Source organism: Euprymna scolopes, chromosome 12 (genome assembly GCF_053919585.1).
Source record: "Euprymna scolopes isolate OS-2025 chromosome 12, ASM5391958v1, whole genome shotgun sequence".
Taxonomy (NCBI): Eukaryota; Metazoa; Mollusca; class Cephalopoda; order Sepiida; family Sepiolidae; genus Euprymna; species Euprymna scolopes.
The window spans coordinates 74,240,525-74,258,399 of NC_136493.1; the positions used below are offsets into that span (position 1 = coordinate 74,240,525).

The window sequence follows — 17,875 nt, forward strand, 5'->3', positions numbered from 1 at the left end:
ATGATAAATTTGACCAGAATGTTTAATTTATCATAGTGTTTGAGGATAGACAACTCTAGTCCATAAACACATTAATCTATTGGCTTATGTTAACCATCTTCCTTGATTCAAGGGCCCAATTTTCTAAGTTAACTTCTCCACAAGAAATGCCAACAGCATACTCAAAAAGTAGCCTCTGGTCTTCACACTTAAATTATTTGTTTCTTCTGCTGTCAGATAATGATGATCGGGAGGGACACTATTGTTTTTTAGAATTCTACTTGAGGCAAATCTTGATAATTATTAATACAACGTTTCCGCAAAGGACCAGTATATAGCTTTTTTGTTGTTCCATAAATTAATTTAAAATCGTTGTAAATGGCAGTTTTTCTAGTGGAACCTGAAAATTGGAAAATTTGCATGTTTAATAATAGAGCCAGATTACATAATAAATACCACTATATTATTTTATTTTCCACAAAAAAAGAACATAATTGCAGGTGAATCTATAGAATTAATTTTACCTCCTTATTAAAAGAACAAGTGCAGATTATGTGCCTTGTTTGACAATTTTCTGTCTTGCACTTTACTGCAAAGTCATCACATTTCAAGACAGAAAGTTTACAGCTACAAGAAGATATATCAAACAGTCTGTCTGGCTGTTTCTTCATTCTTTTCACTTTGATTGCTGCAAGAGATTTCCTTTCAATCTGTTTGGCCCTCTTATAGCAAAATATATTGACCTTCTGTCCTATATAATGTTACCTTAACAATGACAATTGTAGATTGATTGCTTGCCAAATACTAATTAATTCCTTTGCCATTAACTTAGAAATCTCACTATTTTTTAAGTGGGGATAACTGTTTTCGAGAAAATAACTAAACTGGGTGACTTGTCGTGAAGTTGAGGGGCTGTTTTATCCAAATGACAAAGTGGACCAGCAAATTTTGTGAACCACTTGTTAAAACTGAACGTCGTGCTTTTACTGACATTCTAATCTGAAAATCAAAATAAATAAATGGATTATAACTGAAGGAAACTGTATTTGGCTATCTTCCAGTTTCATACGTAAAATTAAGAAATAATGAAAAACGTTGTAGAGTTGAAGAGAGAGGTCAAAACCAAATCAGAGGCATAGTAATGTTTAGTTTAGACATTTTTAGCAGAGTTTAGCTCCGCCTTCGAAAACATGAATTTATCCATAAAGAGATTCATTCTTGCTGTGGCTGTGCCATTTTAAACGAGTGTTTAGTGTTTAGAGTTTGAAACCCAGTGCTTGTGCATCTATGTTACTATGCTATTTTTAATAGTATTTTCAAGTTAAATTTAATTTTTATGAAATTTTTGTTTATTAAATTTTTAGGTGAAAGTACAGATTATTTACAATATAACCTCCTTCCCATATTAAGAATGGCTTTCTAAATAACATTGTTATTTTAGCACAATAACATAGATGCACAAATAACAAAAAAACGTTTAAAGGAGCTTCCTTATTTACTCGTATTAATCTTTGTAGGTTATTTGATTTTAAAACTATAATTTTAGAAGGAAAACACTGCTTAAAAACAATTACTCCCTAAAAATAAAAGAAATTAAAATTTGACACTAATTTTCTGCAAATTATTTTTTATTAAGTAGAAAAACTTGAAAATGTACGTGGTTATATTTCGTAAGGAATGTGTAGAATAAAATTGTATGGACTACTTTTTTTTAATATAAAACTGGAGTATTACCATAATTTAATAAAAATTTCAAATAGAATTTGATGTGAAATATTAGGTTGGTGCGAAAACAATGTTTTTGACGTTCATTTGAAAAAATGCCATTATTTTTGCACCAACCTAATAGAAAACACATTATAAAAGATAAAACAAATATGTTTTAATTCACTGCAAACACTTGAAATATAATAATATATATTTTAAACAAGTCTTTTTCGTTTTCCCTTTCGAAATAATTAAGCCTAAACCGTAATGTTTTCAAATTAAATAATAAACAAACGTTAATTTTCAATATCAATAATGAGCGTATTTTGTGACGGTGAAAATGTTTCCACACAAAAAAGTTCCTGAAATGAAAAAGAGAACTTTGGTCGCTATTATTTAAAATCATAATTTTGCCTATATAGTTAATATTCATTTTATTAATTCATTATCTTCACTCATTGTATTTAAAAATGTAGTCTAAAACATATTCTAAATAATGATTCCATTTTCTTAACAGTACGGATTGTTTTGATGGGACGTTCTTGACAATTCACCCAAAAACTTTTAATCGCTTTAATTTTTCAACTTTTAAAGTCATTTCCTCAAGCAAAGATAACGATTTTGAGAAAAATATTTTGTGTGGGTCTTTTCTATGTCAAACCCCAACTATCATCACCATTGCCTCACCGGGGTTCCAAAATCGACCTGCCCTAATAACCCATGAGGTTATGGGAATTAAATGTTGATTTTGGTCCTCATAGATTTCAAAACTCTCGACTATAGTCGAGTTGCACACACACATTCCGCAGATGCGTGGCATAATTTGATTGGCTTAGGAGACTTCCACTCCGACCCCCCCCCCCACTATATAATGTTAACCCGCTTGAAGATTAAACAGATTCCCGTTTGATTCCAAGGGGCACAAATTGCGTGAAATCCCGCCGTTCCCAATGACTGATCACTCCCCCTGCTCCTAACCGTCTGAGTACCGTCTGCGAGACTAAAGATTTGAGATTTTTAAAACTTGCTAAGCACCGAACAATATATTGTAAAAAGTCTAATATATTTTGTGAAATTAACGGTCAGTAGAATAGAATTCAAGCGTCTGTTGTCTGCGTGAGTTTTGTTATTCGTTTTCAGCAGACCAGGAATCTGATATAATCGCATCTCGAAGATTTAGACGACACGAGCCGAGTTCTCTTAAGTTTAAGAAGACGAGCAGGAGTCCTTACGTGACGTCCGAGAGAGTTGGGCCACATCAGCACAACATGCTAATCGACTAACAGCTCATCTTAAGAAATTAAGAATTGTTGGCACGATAAACATTTAGAGTGGTCGAAATCTTTCTATGTCGGGTTTAATTGTACCATTACCTACTCAGTAACCTCATATATTAAGAATGGCCACAGAAAGTGTCTTTTATTTCATTCAATGTTAGATTTTCAGACTTTTTACATTCCACTCATGTTCTCCCCACCACAATTGTGCTATCAAGATCTGTATCTTCTGTTCACTAGACTTATTCAAGGGCAAAAATTAAATTATATCTCAATAATTTCTTGTTAACAGCTACCTGATTCGTCAGATCAAATAACACTGTTTTCCATTGCTTTAACACGAATTCTATTTCTTACTGCTGAGGAATAATTTAATGATTGACTTATTTCAAATAGAATGTTAAAAAACAAACAAACATGCTTTTCACAAGTTTGTTCATAGTTTCTTTAAATACTTGAAGAGGCTTCAAATTCTGTATACTGAGGAATAGCTTCGGAATTAATTCCCCTTTTTTATGTCTACTAGGGATTGTTACAGAAGATTTTCAGGCTCCTTCTCGACAAGATTCTTCATTATTTCCAAAGCGTTTAGTGTGTACTTTAATATTTATCACGATAAATATTACAGATTGCTGCATACAAATATAACAAGATGAGAATAGAAGTCGGAATGATACGTATAATGCCAATATAATTAAAACTAAAATCCTGTAATAAGATAAACAACTTTTCACTTAAAATTTCGCAAGAAATCTGGCGGTGATATTAATTTTGCATAACTTTATATATATATATATATATATATATATATATATATATATATATATATATATATATATATATATGTGTGTGTGTGTGTGTGTGTGTGTGTGTGTGTGTGTGTGTGTGTGTGTGTGTGTGTGTATAAAGTGAAAGTATGTGTGTGTCTGTCTGTCTGTGTACATTTCCCTACGCAATAACTCTATCAGTTTTAAGTCTACAGACTCAAAATTTGATATACAGGGTTTGAGATTTGGGAAAATCTTTGTAATCGGTTTTCGGTCAGAAATTTGGCTGTTAAGGGGCCAAACTTCAACGATTTGACCTTTGAGAAGTCTACCAAATTTCTCCGCCAATTTTGGGTGTAAAGACTTGAAGTTTTAGATATAAGTTCCTTGGACATGGATCTAACTTAATAACTATGTTTGAGCCCAAAACAGTAAATGTTAAGGGCTCATAATAGAGGTCAAATTTAAAAAAATTACCGCTTTTTTTTTTTTTTTTTTTGCTCAACATACACCTCAAAACACCCGGGCAACGCCGGGCTGAAATGCTAGTATATATATATATGAAAAAACAGTTGAAGCCTTGTTTTCTTTTAATTCTAGGGTGAAGTTCGTGAAAAACTTTAATAAAAAGAAATAATTGTATACTTACATATACATTCTCAAATTTTAGTTTTACTTTTGTTCAACTAAAAATATTTAAAATTTACGTTCATTTTTATGTATTTTCTAAATATCATTGCATCTATAAAATCTGCTTTTCAGTGCAAATAGTCAGTTTTTATTAAGTTACAACTCCCCAACTTCCTTGCAATGGAAGGATCAATAAATTTTCTCTGGGCATGTTATGCTTGCGTACTTTTAGCAAGTCCCTACATGACAGTAATGCATCATAGCTGATGCTATTTTAACTGATACAGTGCCAATATCGTTCCTTTTCTATACAGTATTCGCACAAAATTGGAAGATTGTGTCTTAATTGTCTCTCCACCAGCATTTTTGATCTGTATAATTCATGTTTACCCAGTGTAATGCAACTGTTTTTTTTATAAACGATACATTTGTACATATCTGAAGAATGATTTTTATGTTGTTATTTTATATAGTACTAGTAGTTCAGCCCAGCATTGCTCAGGCCCTATGTACTGTTCATAACTGTATGTGCATATGTATATATATATATATATACATATATATATATATATATATATATATATATATATATATATATATATATATATATATGTATATATATGTATATATATATGTATATATATGTATATATATATATGTCCAAGTAACCTACATCTAAAATTTCACGTGTTTGGACTCAGAATTTGTGAAGGAGTTTGGTAGAGTCTGCAAGGGTCAATTATTCAACTTTCATCTCTTGCAGCAAAATTATTGCCCAAAAACTGCTGTATATCTGAATACCCTTTATGTAAAATTTCAAATTTTAAGGCCCAAAACTGACTAAATAGTTTGCTAGAGACCGCAAAGGTCAAATCTTTTCAACTTTGACCCCTTGGCAGCCAAATTTTCGGCCAAAAATCGATTAAAAAGCTTGCCCTATGTCTGAACACACTTATTGTAAAATTTCAAATGTTTAGGCTAAAATTTGGCTGAGTAATTTGGTAGAGACCGCAGAGGTAAAATATTTTAAACTTTGACCCCAATTTTGACCCGTTAACATTTTTTGTTTTGAGCTCAAATCAAGTTTAAATGTTTGATCCATGTCCAAGTAACTACATCTAAAATTGGCGGAGAAGTTTAGTAGAGTTTTTAAAGGTCAAATCGTTGAACTTTGGCCCCTTGACAGTCAAATTTCTGGCCAAAATTGATTTAAAAGATGTCATAAAGCTCAATACTCCTTATGTCACATCTCGAGTCTGTAGACTGAAAATTGACAGGGTAGTTTGGTAGGGAAATGTACACACACACAGACAATTTCACTTTTATAACTATAGAGATTATTTTATTCGTGTATGTTCATAGGAATTTTGGTAAAAATGAAAACTATACTAAAACACAATGTGATTTAATGTCAACAATTGGAATAAATAAAACGAATTTAAAAATGAATATACAAACATTGTTCAAGTTTACCATCTATTCATGTAAAATATCGATACAACATTCAGTAAGTGTACAATATTTTCAACATCACATCGAAAAGCTCATGAAAACAAGTCTCTACATATTTTCCGAACTCTCCGCCCCCTTCGATTACTGTTGTAAATAATTGTGTGTTATTACAACAAATGTTTACCATTGGTTTCTCGCTGGTAACGGCGGTTGACTTTTAGTGACAATAAGTTTTTTCAAGCTCCCAGTACTTTCCGCATCCTTGGAGTGGAAATTAGGATGGTGCTGTCTTTCCTGTGGTTTTCCTTTCCTCACCATTTCTGAAGATGTCAGGTAATGGCATTTCTGAAATTGTCAGTCCTCTTGATTTCGTGCAATGTTTGTTATTCATATTTTATTTTCTGTTCTTATTTCAACTTTCCCCTATTAAGTCGTTGACGTTACTTGACTATGTGTGTTGGTTGCAACTCCCAAAGATGTTCCTTAATATTACGCGCGTTTTCATTCTGTAAATTATATGGCATTAACGTACCATTTCCTCGACACAATTCAAACTAATTTGTAATTAGTGATCACGGTATATAAACATTCTCTTATTCTTTCTCTTATTCGTTTCTGTTTTTGCAGGTGTTCCAGGGAGAAGAAGAATTGACAAAGAACAACAACTTCCTCGGACAATTCGAACTCATCCTACCGCCAGCTAAGAACATTAAAACCCACGTAGCAGTCACATTTGAACTGAATGTCAATGGTATACTCACTGTCGAAGCTGTTAACCAAGACAGCGGGTTGTCTCGTCGGGTCATTTTCTAAAACGGCTACCCCCAGAAATAAGCGAACAGGAGGATATGTGAATGATTGCACCCATGAGGAAACTGTGAGCGTATTTTGATGGCTCAATGTTTTGCCATGAATACAGGCATTTTTAATGAACAGTTGGTTACACCTGGATGCCGCTGAAACATGCCAGTACATGTTGATATGGTTCGATATATATCTGACGAAAGAAGTGCCAGTTTAAAATCAACAACTAAGTTAAATGCTGACTACTTTACTGTTGTGTACTGTAGCTAAGTCACAGCACACAGAAAGATTCTCGAATACTTTGTTATATTAATTACTACCCCTGTTGCTATTTTACGTAGACGACGAGTTAGAATCTTGTACAATGGACATATATGTGTGTGTTTAATTTTGAAAATTTACGTCCGAAGTACTTTATTTATTAATTAGCTTTTTTTATCTTGATGCTGTTGTTTGCACGGGTAATATTACTACATGAAAATAATAAAATTTCTTCAGCCTTGCTATATATAAAAACTGAAAAGTTAAGGTCGAATTTTATACGAATCTCTTTTTTCATATTGTTGTATTCTTTGTTGTATTCTTTGTTGTATTCTTTGTTGTATTCTAGCCCAGCGGTCTAAATACATCGTTTATCTACTAATATACCCGTGCAAACAATAGCATGAATAAGCAGAAATCTTGTACCACACACACACACGCACACACACACACACACACACACATATATATATATATATATATATATATATATATATATATATATATATATATATGTAGATGCATTGTTTCAAAGTTCTTTTTGAACCTGGATTGGTTTCTTCATATGCACCGTGCCGACTGTCCCGACGGATAGGTTTCGTAATATCTATACATTAGATCATACTAAAAATGTTAACTCATCGATTCCATAGTCCCGTTAAATCGCATAGAATATCAGAATTTTGAAAAAGGATCATATTTATCTTAATATCGCACGCTGATTTAGTTTTTAATAAACGATAAAAAAAAAAGAAACATGCTTTACCCTGATTTAAAATATTTCCATTTTTCGATGAAGGTTTTCTTTTTTATTTTGACGGAAGATTATAAATCGGGAATAAATTTAATTGATGTTGTTAGGAAAAGTTAAACGAGTATTTGCTACATTTGTGTGAAGATGCTAAATTGGATTAATTAGCTGAAATTATCAACACAGTTTATTTTAACCTTACGTGATAAATACCATTTATAACCTTGTTTTCACATGCCCGCATCTAAATATAGAGTTTCTTTTGATCTGCTTAATTTACTTTCTACACTTTTCCTTTTAGCTTCGTAGCTCAATGTTACTCCATCGCGGTTGAGGCTTTAGTGGTGTGCATATTTTCTCATTAAATACAGACTGAATTTAAAGAATGTGGCCGTCTATAAAGGAGTGCTTCAGCACAACGTAACCACAATCATGTCATCATGATGCTATAAAGATCGTACGTACAGATACAATGCTAATCTGCATCAACGACATAGATTAATATGACGATTATAAATATAGTGTGGCTAAAAAAATAACGCTATCACAAAAGATTTCAGATTAAGTACATCGAATCTCTTTTAAAGAAATAGCTCTTGAGTTTAATGCGTTTTCATATCCCTGCATTGGCACGCTTTTTTGACCCACCCTTTTCAGGCATGCCTTAAAAATCGCCTCGCTTATCTCGCTCCTTCGTCTTGAGCGAAAGAGCACAGTCATACAGATCAATTGTGGGGACTTATTGAAACGAAAGTCAAATATTCGCTAAAGAGAAAATGGGAATTATATTTGCAGATAAACGCAGAAAGTTGAATCGGAGCGAGAGTTTTTAACGTAAAAGAACAACAACTATGTATATTAATTGAATACGTTTACTTAGACAAGTAATGAGGAACGACAGACAGTAAAGAATAAATATACAAAATGAAGGTTTGTGAACATGCGCATTCGCGTGAATTTTTCTTATTTGCACACATAACTTCTAGAGTTAGTTTGTGATGTCTGCTTTGGACGTAGGGTAATTGGCTTTGATTTTCAAAACCTCATAGGGCTTGTATTGCAATACCGTTAACAGTTAAGTAACACCAACCATAATAGTAAAATAAGTAAGCGTTTGAGATTATAAAGGTTAATTTGTGACGTATACGGCTACAGTTATTGGGTTAACTTTTTGACCAATACACACGGCACTTCAAGGGAAATTAATTAATCTATGTCTATCTTACAATTTCCTATAAAAGATCAGATAAATATGAAAGTTGATCAAATGAGAATATGTTATTGTTATTCGGGGCTCATCGTTCATTTTTCGGTGTCTATAGCTGAACGACTTGTAAAAAGAAATAGTGTAAGTAGAAACATGCAAATAAATTCAATGCTCGCCGACGCAATATGATATTCATATAATTCTAACATATGATATTAGATTCAAACACAGCAATTCCCGTTTGCGCACTGAACTCACATAGTTAACAGCACATTCCGTTACTTTTTCTACGATCTAATATTTCTATATTATTACAATGTTTTTTTAATATTTTGATTCATGCTTTAATAACAAGTAAATATTCATAATTTGATTTCAGTGTTTTAAGGGTGTCCATTTTAATGCAATAAATATGTGTGTCCGTTTGTAAGACGATAATTAAAAAATTTTGCAGTTTCACTCTTTTGAACTAGACACCGCCAAAAATGGCCGAAAAATCAAGTTGTTGTTGATTTTTAAAACGAAATTACATTTATCAAAATTATTATTATTTCTGAGTAACTTTATTTTCCAGAAAGATAAAACCCTAAATTTTATCATATAGAAAGCATAATAATGTAAAACTTTTTCTACTATTTTTAATTAAATTTTAAATGTTAAATTTTCCCCAAAAGTTAACAATTGACATTTTTTGTATTGCACAGAAAACGTATATAAATAGTTAAAAAAAAAAAAAAAAGGTTTTAGAAAGAATTAATTTGTTTATTTCTTGTGTAACTAAGAGTTACGGTGATTTTCTATGAGAATGTGCAAAAATATTATAATATAAGTACCTGGATTTCAAATAATTCCACTTATTCATATAGGCAACCAGTTACTTCGCGTCGATTTGATACAATGTTTACATTTGTACTTGATAAAAAGGAAACTACGGAAGACTAAACAGGCCCCCAAAAACTTATTTTTCAGTGACGAAAATTTCAATGTATTATTAACGCTGAGTCTGGCCAGTACCAGATGGGTGACCATTTGTATGAGTTTGGTTTTTAATGTGCATGTGTGTGGGGGTCAGGCTCCCTAAAATGGGGGGGGGACTTAAAGCAGAATAAAAAAAATTATTTCAGCGCGTTTGGTCCACCGTAGTCGAAAGGCGGCAAACGTTTTCAAACGGGATCGAATAAATGATGATATTTTTAACACAAAGAACACAATATTTATCGATTTTTTGTATCGATTCATCAAAGCATTCCCTGTTTAATAATGGTCATGCATTATTCGGCTTGCTAAAAAATTGTTAATTTATTTATCAAAGATTTTAAATGTTTTTTTTTCGTATAAATATTAAATAAATTTTTTGTTTTGCTTAACTTCAATTAATTATTTTACTTAACATATTCACCGAATTTCACACTTCAAAACTCAAAAGCGGAATAATTCAACACTATCGAAGTTCTGATATTCAGACATCAAAATAAGGTATGCAAACAAGGTTTTTTTAATCTATAATCCTGTCCCTTACAACAACACAATATGTTTTGTTCAGTTTCAGATGATTATTTTTAGCATATTTCGAACCTCCTCAAAAAAGGGGGGTTGTAAGCAAATAAAAATATATATATATAAATATCGTTGATTGAGATTGACGGACTGACTTCCTTCATCTTGGTTGTTATAATCTCAATCAATGAAAACACCTCATCTCAAAAATACAGACAATAAATATCGTTTATTAAAAATAAATACACTGTTATAAAGTTCATTCTTTTCTTAATAATCGCTGAAAATTTCGTATTGATTGGATAATTACCTGATTTTTGGTAGATTTTTAAAAAGTACTTACCTGCCCCCCCCCCAGTTTTGGCGGTGCCTATTTTGAACAAATCTGTTTTTAAAAATATTTTGAGTGACATTAACTCGTAATCAAATCTAATTAACCATTTGAATAAAGTTTTTCTGCTTTAATGTGTTTTATTGTGTGTTATGGACGACTAGCTGATGTACTAGTCTATGCTGTATTTTTCTTGTACTATGCCCGGTTTTTAAATGCCTCTGTTTTGTATGTTAACTCAACTGGAAAATATATGCGTTTAATCTAAATAAACAGCTTCCAGGTGTTGGCTGGAAATCAATGAAGACCTCTGCGTACTCCTATTAATAGCCCTGAACACCACATTACTGTTTTTATTCTCACATTTTAATCTGTTTAATTTTAAATCGAGCATATAATGTAATATTACAGGGATTTTAAACTCAACGCAAGATAACCTTTGACTTTTGCCAAGCCAGTTTTCATGTGTTATCGTTATACCATATTATCAACAATATCCAATACAATTTATTCAAACATTACATAGTCCTGCTTAGACAATATGATAATATGGCACATTTTTATTAATCACTGCAAAACAAAGTTTAGGCAGGGGGAATAACTCATAGTTTTTACTGAAGTATATAATAAGAGCTAGCTTCATTACAGTTATTTTTTCTGTTTAGATAAAAATTAGTTGAGCAAGTAACTGCTTTACAAACAAAATGTTACTTGCAGACAACTATTGAGTAATGTAATCGTAGGTACTGCTTGAAAAAACAAATTTTTAATTTCCTCGCCAAATATTTAATGAATTCCTTTGGAATAGTGATAATAATCTCCATGTTTTTCTGTTTCATTTCAGATATTATTTTACATAATTTGATATATCTTTTTTATAAAATCATTCCTTAAGAGTTTTCCAACCGTCAACTATTGATACTACCATAACATAACAGTTAATAACTGCCCGTTGGAACTATTACTGTTACTACTACTCTTTATTTCTAACAGCATCAGACTGACTGTCTACTAGAATTGTTGATTTCAAGCGATTTATATTTTCTGATCGCGTGCACATTGATTTTTACAGAGAGAGAGAGAGATAGAGAAAGCGAGAAAGAGAGAGAAAAATATTTGGAGAGAGAAAGAGAGTAAGATCTACGGAGAGAGAGGGGGAGCGAGAATAAGGAATAAAGCTGTAGGTATAGCATCAAAAAACAAAATTTAAATTTTTTCACCAAATATTTAATGAATTCCTTTGGAATAGTAATTCTCATGTTATTCTGATTTATTTGAGATATTATATATATATATATATATATATATATATATATATATATATATTGATATAATATCGATTTAAAAAGAAAAATATACTTTACAGATTTTAATATTACGGGTTTTCCACCGTAACTACTTATACTAACCTTTCTGTCAAACCACGCTAGGCGACTATTAATACTACCATTACACAATAGCTGTCAGCTATAACTACGCTACTGATCGCTTGTTAGGACTATTGATGTTATCTTTTCATTTTAATCAAAGCTGCTTGTGTGTTCGACTGTTTGTAAATAATTTTATGTTTTTATCGTTTTGTTTGTTTGTTTTTTTTAATGGATTTTTCTTTCTTCTTTCGTTATAGGTAATTATTAACAGGAAATTGGTGAAAGTCAAAATTAGCACTTGTGGCGATAAACAAAAATAAACAAAAAGCTTTAGCATGTACGTACCTCTCATGGAATGTCGTAGATCGAAACACAGTGAAATGTTATTTGGTGCTAGTGCGCTTATTGATCCGCGCTATTTTAAATAGTACTTTTAAGGTTAATTTAAGTTTTACGATACCTGTTCGTATTTAAATTGTTAGGTGAAAGTACCCGCGCTATATTTAAATAGTATTTTCAAGTTTAATTAAAGTTTTACGATACCTTAAACCTTAAAAAAACAATAACAACAAAAGAAAACAAAAACAATAATAAGAAAAGAATCCATAAATTTAGAGCGAATTTGAAATTTTTATTTTTTATTTTTAAATAAAAAAAAATAACGCAGGTGTCGTAAAACTGTAATTAAACTTGAAAATAATATTTAAAAATAGCGCGGATTTAATTTTGGCTTCCACCAATTTTCCTGTTAATAATTACATAAACTCCGACAAAAAATATCCTTAAAAAACGCACACACAAAAAAAATATCATAGTAACAAAATAATGCGCAAAGTTTAAGCTAAAATAAATAAATAAAAAAAAAACTAGGTCCAACACGCAAAAATTCTTTCCTTGCTAAAATAATAACGGCTCTCTCAGTCGAACTACGTACAACATCGGAGGCGATGCGTATTTCGCTATAGGGGTAGCATTCGTGTACGTCCGTCTTTTGGCACCGTGCTGAAATAATAATTTTATTATTTTGAAAGCCATTCTTAACATGGGGAGGAGAGGGTGTTTTGTATCTATTCTGTGCTTCCTCTTTACAATTGAATAAAAAATTACAATTGAATAAAAAAGATATCGTGAAAACTTGAATTGCACATGAAAACACTATTTACAAATAGTGTGATACCAAAAATGCATAAGCACCTTCTTGAACAAGATATTGTTTTTAAAAGAGACTATCCCTCTAATATTTTTAAGAATATTTTTAGTTAATTACTGTTGTTTTAAAAAAGGTAAAATGTATTTTCTAAGTGTACGTTTTCTACCTAGCTGGCTAAGCTGTTATTGGTTCAACTTATTTTAAAGCGTTTATTCTGTTCAAAAACGAAATTATAGACTGCATATATTTTAAATATTTATACTTATTTACTGTTGTTTCAAAAGAGGCAAAATCGATTTTTCTACCTAGTTTGCCAATTTGTTAGTGGTTTAACTTATTTTAAAGTGTTTATTTTGTAAGAAAACCAAGTCAAGAAGGATTTCTCCTCCACTAAACGAGGACAGAAAAAGTGGTGCAGATACTAGACTTTACTGCTAATAATAATAATAAACAAATAAACTTACCTTCAGATGAAACAAAGTTTTCCTCTCTGGCCGTATTAAATTTGAATAGTTGAACTTAACGAAAATTATACTTAGAATTAATTATAAATTGGATACAGCGTAAAAGTTAGGAAAACGCGTCCGTTTTTTATAAGAAGGAAAACTCTCCATTATTGAACACATATGGATTAGAAACACATTTTAGGACCGTTCTTGAAGGGGGTATTGTTTTTAAAAGAGACTAACCCCCATAATATATATTTAAAAAAATAAATTTACTTGTTTACTGTTGTTTTAAAATATATAAAATCGATTTTCTAAGTGTTCATTTTCTACCTAGCTTTGTAAGTTTTTAATGGTTCAACTTATTTTAAAACGTTTATTTAGTTTTCAAAACAAGTAGTGTCGAGTGTTACTTTAGAACAAAAAAATGTTCGACATGAGAGTCTCGGGAATTTCGATAATCGCTTAAAAATAGAAATTTAAAGAAAATACTGTGTTAGATATAGTTTTAAAAATAGCCTCCCCCTCCAAAAGAAAATAAATTTGTATATTTTTAAAGTAATGTCTAAGATCAGTTTTCGGCAGAAATCAAACTATCGGAGTGGATACGGTTGATTATGTACCGCAACTGAACGAAACGAAGTCACGGAGTCAAGACACGAAAAACAAAACAATATATTTATCTTAAAAAATTACTTTATTTTTAACACATCTTGTGTTATTACGAAACAAAAAAAAAGAAAAAGCTTGTTGTATTATTGAAGAATAAAACAAATATTATTTCATGTGATGATACTTTTAATGTTATTCTGGGCATGTTTATTAATTAATAAATATTTTATTATTTTTGTTTTTATTAATGTTGTTGATAAGTATAACTTTAAAAAGGAAGATACTAGAATTAAAAAAATATATATTATATTTACAGTCAATCATATGTGCCTCATGCACTAATAAAAATATAATTTGAATTTTTGCACTTTTAAAGGCTTTAAATATTTATAAATTTTCTCATTATAAAACATGATTATTATATTGATTATAATTTTTTGACAGAAGAAATAAAATTAATCGCATATAAGACATTAGATGAAAAATTTTAAATCGTGAGAAAAATCTAAAATCATTAAATTATCAATATATTTTGTCGTCATAAAGATATGATCATTAGATTAATTCTTATTTGCAAAAGAAAAAAAAACAACATTGTTGAAAAACATATTAGCGAATTATCAATATATTGTCATAAAAATGATTATTGCTTTATATTAATAATTATAGTTAGAAAAAATGTTTTATTTCATTAAAATTAAATATTATGCATAAATTATGTCGAATGTACATGAATAAATTTTATGACAAAATTTGTTGATGATTGGCTGATTTTGAATTTTATAGTTTCTTTTTTCTTTTCCAAATTAAAATGAATTCAATCATCCTTTTCTTAATGACGAAATGTATTGATAATTTATCGATTTAAAATTTTTCGATCCCTGTTTTTTCTCTTAAAATCGAATAAATTTCAGATCAATTTACTAAATAATCATTTTTGTACAAAAGATATTTACATAATTTTCCAAAATGTATTGATACAATTGGATAATTTTGCATTTTTCTTCTAATGGTCTATATGCAATTGATTTTATTTCTACTGTCAAAAAATTATAATCAATATAATAATCGTTTCTTTTATAATGAGAAAATTTATAAATATTTAAAATCTTAATTACATTTTATTAGTGCATAAGGCACATCTGATTGAGTGTAAATAAAATATTTTTTTTATTCTAGTATCTTCTCTTTTAAAGTTTAATATTAATAGTTTTCGATAAAATAATTTTCCGGGTAAACATTTTGTTTAATATTTTTCTGTTGAGGCAAAAATCTTTTTTAAGAAGAAAAAAATATATGTGTGTGTGTGTGTGTGTTTATTTTACAACCTCTAAATATTAACTTAGACCATTACAATTGTTTCAGTAGACAGAGGATTCCTGTCTGCTTCTTCAGATGGTGAAAGTAAAAAAATGAGAAGGGAACAGGATATGCTTTTGGGGGACACTTGTGGCTACTAAGAAAACAAGTGAAATATAGAGAGATGGAAAAATATAATTATGCAAGCATATTTATATAAAGAAAGAAGGGGTAAAAAGGAAAACAAAAGAGAAGGAAAGAAAGGAACATAGATATGTGCCACTGACAAAATCAGTTGAATTAAAAAAGTGATGGGTGTGGCTTAACGTATTTGAAATGACTTTATGCGTGTCAACACGCAAGATGTTTTTGGTGGTGGGAGGGGTTTATATAACGTGAAAAGTTTTTATGTGATATGTATTACGGCTGCATGGGCTGCAATATCACTACACGTCTATTTAATTGCACTTTAATACGTACTGTATAACTTATATAAAAGCTCTAGAAGTTTTGAATAAGAAGGCAATTATATGGTAGATATTTAACGTACATACAGTTTAAAAATACGTCCTATTATTTATATTGGATATTCGACAATCACGTGATCCAAGTAAAAATTAAGAATAGTTGGAAGAATATAGGGTGAATAATTAGGAAAAATGAGAGAATTTGGGATGATTGAAAATTTAAGAAAAGGAGGGTTTTTGTTAGGTGGGTATTTGATGTGGAAGCGGGGTTAAAAAATTAATGGGCTTAGAGGTATACAAAAAAACAAAGAATAGGGATATTTATAAAAACTAACTAAAGTAAAAATATATAGAAGTGGCCCGATGAAATGGTGTGAGGTTTCATGGGAACTACATAGCTATACAAATGATTAGAAATAGGGATGTTTGATTACAATGAAGTATAAATTATTAGATATGGAACGGCATAAAACGATAAAAAAGATATAAAAGATGAGAAAAAAGCAGGTAAATGGTTGTGAATTCTTTGTTAATCACAAGCTAAAATGATATTAATGTTAAAGTGTGTAATTAGTAGATTAAGGGAGTTATATAAGATGGACTTGATTAAGGGAGTTATATAAGATGGACTTTTGATTAAGGGAGTTATATTAGATGGACTTTTTATTAAGGGAGTTATATTAAATGGACTTTTGATTAAGGGAGTTATATTAAATGGACTTTTGATTAAGGGAGTTATATTAGATGGACTTTTGATTAAGGGAGTTATATAAGATGGACTTTTGATTAAGGGAGTTATATTAGATGGACTTTTTATTAAGGGATTTATATTAGATGGACTTTTGATTAAGGGAGTTATATTAGATGGACTTTTGATTAAGGGAGTTATATTAGATTGACTTTTGATTAAGGGAGTTATATTAGATGGACTTTTTATTAAGGGAGTTATATTAGATGGACTTTTGATAAAGGGAGTTATATTAGATGGACTTTTGATAAAGGGAGTTATATTAGATTGACTTTTGATTAAGGGAGTTATATTAGATGGACTTTTTATTAAGGGAGTTATATTAGATGGACTTTTGATAAAGGGAGTTATATTAGATGGACTTTTTATTAAGGGAGTTATATTAGATGGACTTTTGATAAAGGGAGTTATATTAGATGGACTTTTGATAAAGGGAGTTATATTAAATGGACTTTTGATTAAGGGAATTATATTAGATAGACTTTTGAAGAGTGCGGAATTGTTTAGGATGTGGGATTGTAGTGTTTGCAACTAATTAATGCTTCGATTTCAAAAGTTTAATAATTTATTTTAAAATTTATCTTCGTCGTGCAAGTTATTAATAAAGAATTTTCGTATAAATATAGGATACAGGAAATAGAAGTTTAAAGATTGACATTTACTAAATTTATAGGAATTACTCAATTATTAAAAAGTGTGAGATGAAAGGTATAAGGAAAGGGGGTCTCCAAAGAATAAAAGTTATAAGGTATAAGGGGGGGTCTCCAAAGAATTAAAGTTAACTTTAATATAGAAAAATGATGTGCAATTTAGTGAGGATTAGTAATATCGGTGTTTGGTTATACTACAAAATGAATAATTGGATATAAATTTTTTTTTCTATTGCGAAAAGATATGTTTTTTGTAAGTTCACACCCTACTAAACTTCATCTAATATAACTTCCTCAATCTAATAATTGCACACTTTAACATTATTACCTTACCTCTTGTAACTTATTACTACAAAAAACTTTACAACCATTAACCATGACATCATTAACTGCTCCTAATTCCTTATATTGCTCTATATCCAATTATTCATGTTGTAGTATAACCAAACGCCATGTTACTAATCATATGC

At 30.2% G+C, this 17,875-nt stretch overlaps 1 protein-coding gene across 2 annotated transcripts in view; it reads left to right on the forward strand.

The window, feature by feature from the left end:
- The window catches only part of LOC145291334 (heat shock protein 68-like), a 41,516-nt gene extending 34,186 nt beyond the window's left edge, over positions 1-7,330 (forward strand). Inside the window, exon 2 of one of the 2 annotated variants that reach the window (XR_013869386.1) lies at positions 6,440-6,574. Coding sequence is in view for 1 of the 2 variants with exons in the window: in XM_080137089.1 (XP_079993215.1) it covers positions 6,440-6,625 (186 nt within the window). In the remaining variant the exon portion in view is untranslated. Of the gene's footprint in view, positions 1-6,439 lie in introns of both variants that reach the window. The other variant, XM_080137089.1, reaches the window with a different exon arrangement.
- Positions 7,331-17,875: the final 10,545 nt, after the last annotated feature.